At 40.8% G+C, this 9,727-nt stretch overlaps 1 protein-coding gene across 2 annotated transcripts; it reads right to left on the bottom strand.

Moving 5' to 3' along the window:
* Positions 1-1,190: 1,190 nt before the first annotated feature.
* On the bottom strand, positions 1,191-9,067 carry LOC123107010 (tyrosine--tRNA ligase 1, cytoplasmic). Of its 2 annotated transcripts, none has more exons than XM_044529020.1 (12): positions 8,808-9,067; positions 8,250-8,339; positions 8,007-8,169; positions 5,936-6,219; positions 5,760-5,853; positions 4,912-5,017; positions 4,719-4,801; positions 3,545-3,690; positions 3,197-3,302; positions 2,351-2,410; positions 1,698-1,763; positions 1,191-1,557 (listed from the first exon to the last, which is right to left on the bottom strand). In XM_044529020.1, the coding sequence occupies exons 1-12, from the start codon at positions 8,891-8,893 to the stop codon at positions 1,537-1,539; spliced, it is 1,305 nt and encodes a 434-aa protein (XP_044384955.1). In that variant the 5' UTR covers positions 8,894-9,067; the 3' UTR covers positions 1,191-1,536. The 2 variants fall into 2 exon arrangements, with proteins under 2 accessions (XP_044384955.1, XP_044384956.1); XM_044529021.1 differs by having other exon boundaries at positions 2,351-2,401.
* Between the last annotated feature and the right edge of the window lie 660 nt (positions 9,068-9,727).

The raw sequence follows: 9,727 nt of genomic DNA, 5'->3' as shown, positions 1-9,727 counted from the left end.
GGCAAACAAAGATCCAAACCAAGCAAATCAAAGGTTCCACCTAATCTTGGGCAAATCCCTAAAATTGCAACGCATTTACGGAGAAAAAAAAAGGGAATAGAGGAGTTTACCTAGTAGGAGGGATTGGAGATCGAATCCGGGCCTCAAAACTTCAGATCTGAGAGGGGTGTGGGGGGATCCTAAGGGAGCGCCGCTGCCGCCGCTCTCTGTAAACAGAGCAACTGCTCAGAGGGGGAAGAACTGCTGGGAGGGGCTGGCCCGATGCGGCTTAAGTCAATGTGCAGCGCCCAAGCCATAGGCGCTGCACATTACACAGTGTGGCGCCTATCCCTTGGGCGCTGCACTGCTGTCTGTGGGGCCGCAACCCAACCAGGGCTGCCACGCTGGCAGGAGGTGCGACGCCTAAGGCAGAGGCGCTGCACAGTGGTGTGTGGCGCCTAGCTGTCGGGCGCCACACGAAAGGGTCAGCAAAGTGAAATTTTTTCGAGAGCAGATCATTTTGTGATTTCATTTCGCCCTGAGGTCAAATATATGATTTTTGCCCGTGTGCGAGCTGAACAGAGCTGTTCGAACATGGACAGGTGAAACCGTGTAAGGCTGCGAAGCGAACTGATCGGTGAGCGTCTAGTGGGAGAGGTGGGGCGCGCGTGAGACAAGCGCCGCACGATCAGCTTTGATCGCACGGCTCGTGACGCAGTTTACGCGTGCGAAACATCAGCCGGCTTAAAACAAACAATTTTCTTAACTTTAACAACAAAAGGTGAGTTATATGCCATAAAAAGTATGTCATCAAAAAGAATTCTAATGATATATTTTTTATGACATGTAATCCATATTGTATTGATCAAAATTAAGTCCAAATTCGATACGAAAAACAAAGTGACCTTGTATAAGGGAATGAGGGAGTGGTACTATACAACTTTGTACTCCCTCCGTTTAGACGAATAAGTCATCTTATGTAAATCAAATAATTCCAAAACACTTAGACATGATGCATTAAAAGAAATCAACCAGTAAAAGATGTTAAGCATACATGCTTTTTCTGATTTAAGACTACCAAACACAGCACGCAATGGTGTGTTCATTGCATGCAATGCTATTAATTAGCAAATAAACATTAAGTCATCTCATTTTTCCTCCACCTTGGTCACGGTGCATAACCTAAGATGACTTATTCATCCAGACGGAGGGAATACCAATGTTGTACTTTGACACTTATTTTGAGACAAATGGAGTATATAAAAACAATGTTGTGATATATACAACACGGAAAGTAAAACCACCCAACGGGACAATAAGTTAAGAAGCCTATCCAACAATTCCTTGCATATTTCGGAACAATAAGTTACTATGAGGCCTTTATTTCTCCCTCCAGCAATCTAACATATCATCATCTTCAGTCAGCCAAAGATTTCAATGGGCTCATCTGTTCCATCAAGACTAACTGCACTTTCTTTGCGAAGAAGACTCATTGCACTTTGGCAGCAATTCACTCCACGTTTTGCCTAAGTTCGTTGGGGTCAGCTGACCCCAACATCATAGTGGCAGCTCCGACCTCTACCACAGGGAAAAAAAAGGTAGAAAGTTAAAACATACGATGCCATCAACAGTTCAATGCTGTCTTAGAATAATATATTTCAAGATTAACGCTAACAAGACCCCCAGCAGATCTATCAGTTCGGAGTGAGAAAACTTACACCCCAGACAATCTCCTCATTCTGTAGTATAATCTTCCGTGTATCTGCAGTAATTTGATCCTGCAACTGAAGTAGAAGAAGGCAAAATTAAACATCACCATGTTTTCTGGCTTAATATGGTTGGAAGAATGAGACAACAATATGCCCCATTCTTCTCCTACTGAAGGTGTTGGTAGATTAGTAAGTGAAACTACCAGCACCTACTTAAGTGCCCCATCAGGCCCCGTTCAGAACCAACAAAACTAGGTTCATGGACAGCAGGTGAACATATTAAGATACTCATTACATTTACACATAGGTAACCAATATATCATCGTCAGATGATCATGCAATTTGGGCTAACATGACTATTGTGCTGTTGGAATTGCAAGCCTCGAGTCAAAATGGTACTCCCTCTGTAAACTAATGTAAGACGTTTTAGGTCACTATTAGTGACCTAAAACGTCCTATATTAGTTTACAGAGGGAGTACCAGATTAATCCAATACGTGATGCTACACATAGTTTTTTTTGGTGTTAACTGTTAAGATAGTACATTAACATCACACTCAATTTCAAACATTTAAAGTCATTTTCAGGAGTTCTACCAACTTCAAACATGTCATTTTCAGGTGTTGTACCAAAACAAATACAAACAGTAAGCAATAATTGTACCTTACAGGAGAAATATAGATTTTGGGCTTCACTGTTGCTAATGAAGTGGTCCTGAACAGGCTTGAAGGACAAAAGGTGCATACAAATTGTCAGGGTAGAATATTGCTTTGAAATAAGTCAGGAAAAACAGAAATAATTTTGAGTGAACACTAACAATTCGGCCCAACTTTACAGGCTAAGGAAAAAGTTCATCAGTTAATTCGGTTTTGAAAGAGCTACAGGGGTCCTATTTTGACATCTCCTGCTTGCCACCCCACAAAAGATAAGAGTTGCAAAGGAAAATGTGCCACAATTCATCAGCATTAAAATGATTGGGCCTACGTTACAGAACGTAAATTTCTCCTGCTCGAAAGTTTATAGCTCTACAATGTCACTATATTTTACTTCCGAGAAAATGAGGATTATATATTGAACTTTAATATTATTGAAACATGAAAGATGTAATTGTCGAGTGAATATTTGATCAAAAACAGGTCTTAATATCGGCAAGATCCATCAAATCAGCCCTCAGTTTTGCTTGTTACCTTGCCCATTTATTTATCATTAATCCTCATGCTGATATAAACTAGAACACTAACATGCCATAAACACATGGCTATTTGGTTGTCTGACTATCTCTTTTTTTTTGCCAAAGTTGTCTGACTATATCTAAAAAAGGTAGTAGCCTGAAATTTGTACTCGCCACAGGTTGTCTGGTTGACATGTGGTTTAGACTCACCTTGTTAGTAACTATACTAACTTCCCTTTTCAAGAGAATCTGAACAGTTGTACTGGCAGAGGTAATCAACAATTCAACATGACTTTGGGTACGATTTGGATACAAACAATTAAGAATGCAAATGTTACCTTTAATATGCTGTTTACTCCTTTTTCAAAAGCCAGCTTAACATCAGCAGAATCAAGATTGCCACTTCCATAGTCAACAACAAAATCTTCCATGCTTGCATATGTCCTGCATAAGACGACAATTATCACAAATACTGGAGCATAATATTATCAACTTATTCATTTTGTAGAATATTACATTTGTGGGCACACATTTCTTTGGCGCTGATGTGATTAACGAGTGCACGCAGATTACGAAGTTATGGATGAGATATATATAATTTTGTGCATCCTACTGCTGAATTAAAAACCAGCCATTCACAAGAAACAGAAAGGAATACATTTGGTACATAAGGGAAAGAATATTACTTGCTACTGCCATTCCCTTTCTTGTCAGCTACCTCCAAGTTTCCAAACCAAGGGAATATAACATATCTGATGTACTCCAGAAATGGGTTAGACACTGTTACTTTTGGTGGGCAGAAAGCCAACTCTATTTTCCTATTTGAAGCCTCCTGAAATAAACAGACGAGCATTTCATACAAACGGTTCCAATATTATGTAGCAAACAGTGAACACGTGAGTTAAAGATTAGAAATCTGACTGTCCGCTAAAAACTGTAATATATTAGATATGCATATCGATGGTCACACTGGCAGAATGAACCAAAAAACAATGAAAGAAATGTTATATTTTAACTACTTGATCAACATTCAGAAGAACCCAACAAATGGAGCCAATACAGCGTTTTGAGATAAAACTGCTTTACTGCACAGGCAATCCCACAACTCAACCTCCCGACAGCTGGAACTTTGTATAAAAGAAAATTTTCTGTAAAGGCAATAACCTTCTCTCCGGGAAGTGAAGTCTACAGGGCTCAGCGTTGCTAGGATTAAATTGTATTGCTCTTTGTATTTCCAGGATTTATACAGTGCCAGCACAAATGGGAAGTTATGTCTATAAGGCTCAGCGTTACGAGGATTAAATTGCGTTGCTCTTCGTATTTCCAGGATTTATACTAGTACCAGTACAACTGGGATGTTAAGTCTATAGGGCTCAGCGTTACAAGGATTAAATTGTATTGCTCTTCTTACTTCCAGGATTATATTCCCTTTGATTTTAATATATTGAATGCCATAAGTTTTACATTAGCGATCTAGATGGTTTACATCAACAGCTTCAGGCGATGTAGTGGACAAACAGAGGGGGCGGAAATATGGCCAGGGACAAATTTCTTGTGAGCAAATGGAATTGTTGACTTGTTCAATTAAGTTTTGACAGAATTTTTTCTAAAAAAATGGGTAAGAAGTTTGATTGAGAAGGTAGGAAGTCAAGTAAAAGTGGTATAACTTTAGTTCATGATTACATTTCAGCTATATAACCAACTAATTGCAAGGAGGGGAGTGCTAGAATTGAATTGAAACACTTGTGTAAATTTATCATGGATATGCAGAAGGTACACCCAGTATGGTAAAACCATAGTAACTAAAGTTCAACCATCTGCCACTACAACTGCCACAACAAAATGATTATAATTAGATACCTGTGCATCGTCCATGAACAGAGTCCGCGCTGGATATCTCAGCGAGTTCAAGTCAGGGTCTTCTGGTAAAAGAGGTAACGTATCTGTATTTCAAGTTAAGGATACATTGCATCCAATATCACCATCAAAGCTCCAAACACTAAACTGGACAACACACAAAGAACAAAAACATAACAGATCTGAATTAGGATACTATGCAGTATGATAGCTGGTTTGGTTTCCCTATTTATTTCTTCGGAGTAATCCCTAGCTAGCATGACAATGTCTCGCTGATCCATGCTGAAGAGCCATATGTCAGCCTGAAACAACAAAACAAAATGTACTGAGTTAACATGTGCTGTGAACAGCTAATAACATGAGTTTCGAAATTATGTTTCCAATACAAACAATTCCAACATATGGGATACAATGATCGCAAAACTGGCCGCGAAGGTGCAAAAAGAAAAATAAATGCTTTAACTAGAACTTGCAAGCCACTATCGCTCACTCAAGTCTCCCAGGAAGCATCAGCCTTGCATGATTTCCTAGCAACTATGTTCCGATTATTAAAAAAACTACATCCTTTGTTTTCCAAGGTTCTATATATGTACAAGATAAATTATACTGGGAACTTAATAAGGTACCGAAGGATGGACACGGACTTTGGGCTCATAGGAGCTACACCTATGTGAATCAGAGCAGACTATTGGTCCATGGAGATCCCCAGTCCAACCAGAGCTACCGATACACGCGAGTGTGGCTCCTAAGAGCTGCAGAGCATTTTCCCTGAAAGGATGGTGTTTATGCAGTAATCACTATTTAAAGAAACAGAGAAGCCTACTGATCTACACTCAACATCTCTGGTTCCCTACTGCTGAAGTAGCCACAAAGGTAATAGAGAAATCCATGAAGACTACTATCACATGTCTAAGATGTACCCTGCACTGACTGATTTGGTCAAAATATGGTGTGGTTGTACAAGCCATGAATTCATATTGCTAAGAGCACAAGCAAAACAAAAATTTATAATGTTCTTTTCAATCCTGTATTAGATAAACCAACCTTCTGGCATAATATAGCAGCAACCTGCATGCAAGGGTAGAAAATCTCAGCAGCAGGTAGTCCTTGTGGCCCATATGTCCTGTTCCGACAATAACTGCTTGGCAAACAGTAAATGAACCTGATTGTTATAAGAACAACAAATGATTTGCAATTGAACAAGTTAAAATAAGAGATACCTTGCCATTTTTTCCATGCTGTATTTTCTGGAGACATCAACCGCAAGTGGCCAGTAATTAACCGCGTGGCGATTCAATTCATCTGACAACCATACAACCTCTACTTTGTCAAGGTTCATACCAGTTGCTTTCCACATCTCAATATTGTAGTTGCCAATGTTCCGTATTTTATTCAGGTCAGTGCCAATCTTGAAATGTCGCTGCAGAAACCAATCTGCCATCAATATTTTAACAGTGCAACCAGCTTGGACTATCTTGTTTACATAGATCGTCTTCATAATCCCCTGCAAGATGAGAACACGTCCATCCACCAAATACATTTGTCGACAATGTAACAAGTTAGAACAAACTGGACCTGAGCAATAAGTAATAAGCTAAAACATCAGAAAAATGGTATCCTGAGCAATGCAAAAGATGATAGGTGCATCAAATTGTAGCTATCGCTAGTGTCTGGATAACCCGTTAAGGCCTCAACGGTTTAAAATTTTCCAAAAATTATGAAAAAATACTCAAACGTCACTACAATAATATAACAAGATCCAATGGAGCAACCGCAAAACAAGAATTTGCATGCCCTAGTAAAAAAGAATGAACATTCAGCTCACCCAGGCTGCGAAGCACCGATAGGTGCATGTCCAATGTGGCTGCATACAATTAGCCTACGATACGGAAGTGATACACGTATCGGCTATCGCTGGACTGTCCTGTTTTCTGATTAAAATAAGAAAAAAAATTGCCGATGCGCGTGTGGGGACATCGTTGACACGGCAGGGACACAGGAAGCATATATTCATTACATAAGCAAGCTACAAGCCAGCTTTTTTATTGTTTTCTAATTGTTCATGTATGATAATTTGCAAGTACCACGAGGATTGAGGAAATTGGTGACCATTCAGTCATTGAGGAGTTAAAGAGGCAACAAATGGAGCAGTATTTTGATCTCATTTCACGCATTCAATTATTTATTTTCTTTATTACATGGCATTTTATTGATTATTTATATATACTCACTGTATCGATGTCTATAAACTGCAGTATCCCATGTCCCCGTACCCGTATCACAGAATTTATGTCACTATGAGCGCTTTGTAGCACACAGGGCATACATGGAAAAGAATTCTATGAGACCAGGTCTCACGCGAGACCCATCCTGATGAATGCCACGTGTCATCCATTAGGATGGGTCTCACCTGCTAACCGTTGCTAACCGTGAGACCTGGTCTCATATAATTTTTTTTCCGGGCATACATACTCTGTTTGTAGAGGGCAGGCCTGGCGCAGTGGTGAAGTCCTCCCCACTTGTGCCAAGAGGTCCTGGGTTCGAACCAGCCTCTCTGCATTGCACTTTGCAGGGGTAAGACTAGGTTCCTATAATCCCTCCCCAGACCCCACCTTGTGTGGGAGCTTCTATGCACTGGGTCTGTCCTTTATACATACTCTGTTTGTGCAATCTCTCCATTATGGTCATAATGTTCCTGTAGTTCTTTTCATGATTTTTGCGAAATTCGACGCCGTTAAAACCGGGTTCCTTCCCCAGACACCATTGATACTTGATAGTATATATGTAATACCGCTCATCTAAATCCAAGATCCAACTATGACATCTGTGCAGAGAAGTTTTCCCCTCTAAAAACAGGGTAATGATTCAAAATTTCCACAAACAAGCATATTGGTTTTTTATATTTCTACATAAGTCCAGTTTTAAGTTAAAAAAATGCAGCGTAACTTACTCATGAATAAACTCTAGAGTTCTTTTCAAATCTCTGCCGTCGGTCTGACTACGCGTGTAGACTCAGTTGTATATCTTCTACATGAATAAACTCTACATTTCTTTTCAAATCTATGCTGTCGGTCTGAGTACGCATGCAGACTTAATTGTATATCTTCTAGTTTATCATCATGTTAAACTGCACTAAAAAGTATGAAAATTTCATGCTGGGCATAGTAAGATGCCATAAAGATAGATTCAAGTGAAAACCACGTATAATATTATCCTTCCTCGATGCTTTAAGCCTTCAAGTTCCAGTAACAACTAAGAAGAATGCTACAACAAAAAAGTTTGTTAATATACCTGCTGCTCTATGTCCATCATGTGAGATGGTTCAAACCAAACGTAACAAATGGGTGCGAGCTTCTTCTTTAGAAGGAGGGGGAGCTTATCCTTGCAGATATACTCCTCCCCAATGCTACTCAGAGCTGCGAATCTATCACTGGAACTTGTCTCCATGGAAACCCTAAGGGTAACGTCAAATTTGCATGCCATCACTGAACTGTTAGGATCACACTACAAATTCCATGCGAGCAATATGCGTACCTGTGGATTCCGACATTAGCAGCAGGTGGGCAATCCATCGTGGAAAGTTTGGAGTGATCTGCGCAGTTTGATTCGAACATGGAAGCTTCTCTGCAGCAAAAGTAGAAGATGGCAATCAGCAGTACGTTTTTTCTTTTTTTTTTGCATTCGATCCAGCATTTGGATCGGGTTTCACTATCGGAGATAACGGAATTGAACAAAAGAAGAAAAAAATGCGACTTGGCGCAAAAAAGTGCAAAGGAACATAAAAACATGGCAATCAGCAGCAAGGAAAATTGAATAAAAAATTGCGTGTAAGTAAAATTGAATTTGGAACAGAATAGTTGAGCGTGGCAATAAAAATTGCAATTTGAACGGGAATCCCAAATTGGAACAGAATAGTTGAGCGCGGCAATAAAAATTGCAATTTGAACGGGAATCCCAAATTGGAACAGAATAGTTGAGCGCGGCACTAAAAATTGCAATTTGAACGGGAATCCCAAATTGGAACAAAATAGTTGAGCGGTGAGCAGTCAAGGCCATCGGCTCTGCAACAACAATAGGAGGGCACGAACTCACGGGTTTAAGCGGGTGTGCGCGCAGTTGACGACACGTGATGCCCCAACCTCATTGACGCAGCATGAACTGTACGCGATGTCGGCCATCACGAATACCTTGATCCCGAAGCCCTACCCGCTCGCTGCCGGAGCCACCTTGAGGCTCAAATAGCAGCGCCCTCGACTCCAAAGCCGCCGTCTAGGAAGGGGACAGGCCAGGCACAGCAGGTTAGGGTTTGGGAGTGTTTTCCTTCTCTTTTCTTTCTTTTTGAAGGATTTGGGATTTTTATAGACTGGCATTTTTTTTGAGCAACTGCATCATTTATTAAATGTTCAAACATGTGGGGATACAGATAATATCGGGCAAAATACTAAGCCACACGTGGCGCCCGGGGCTAAGAGAGGCAAATGCCTTTGCTAAAGCATGTGCTTCTCCGTTATGCTTCCTATTCTCATGAAGAAACTTTACATCCTGGAAATGACTCCTCTCGTGCTTGATATCTTGTAAGATAGAAAAGTATCGGCAAGGAACTTCGTCTTGTATGTTCAGCACTACCTCCAAGCAGTCTGAGGCCACACATATGGATTGAACCTGCAAATCCAAGGCGAGAGAGAGGGCCTCGCAACACGCCTGTGCTTCAAGTATAGTTGGGTCGAGGCGGCCTTCATAGATGATGGCCGAGACATCCAAGTAGTTTCCTCGTTTGTCCCTGCAGATCACTGCTGCAGCTGCGCGGTCTCCAATCTTCGAAAAGCCTGCATCAACATTCATTTTAACATCATGGTGCTCAGGCGGGAGCCATGTATGCGACGGCGGATTCCCCCGGCTACTTCTGGTCACATGCAGGTCCCTGGAAATCACATGCAGGTCCCCTGAATTTACATGTAGGTCCTTGGGACGTGGTTTCTTGTCCGGCATCATCTCGAGCTCCGCTAGAAACT

This window comes from Triticum aestivum, chromosome 5A (genome assembly GCF_018294505.1).
Source record: "Triticum aestivum cultivar Chinese Spring chromosome 5A, IWGSC CS RefSeq v2.1, whole genome shotgun sequence".
Lineage (NCBI taxonomy): Eukaryota > Viridiplantae > Streptophyta > Magnoliopsida > Poales > Poaceae > Triticum > Triticum aestivum.
This window is presented reverse-complemented; position numbering and strand designations above follow the sequence as displayed.

What these genes read in the sequence shown, in the direction of transcription:
- LOC123107010 (XM_044529020.1), bottom strand. Translation starts at nt 8,893, where the DNA reads ATGGCCGACATCGCGTACAGTTCATGCTGCGTCAATGAGGTTGGGGCA. An exon ending in AGCATGGAAAAAATGGCAAG is followed by an intron (nt 5,854 to 5,935) that starts GTATCTCTTATT and finishes TTTGCCAAGCAG; the next exon opens with TTATTGTCGGAACAGGACAT. An exon ending in TGTTCATGGACGATGCACAG is followed by an intron (nt 3,691 to 4,718) that starts GTATCTAATTAT and finishes TGTTTATTTCAG; the next exon opens with GAGGCTTCAAATAGGAAAAT.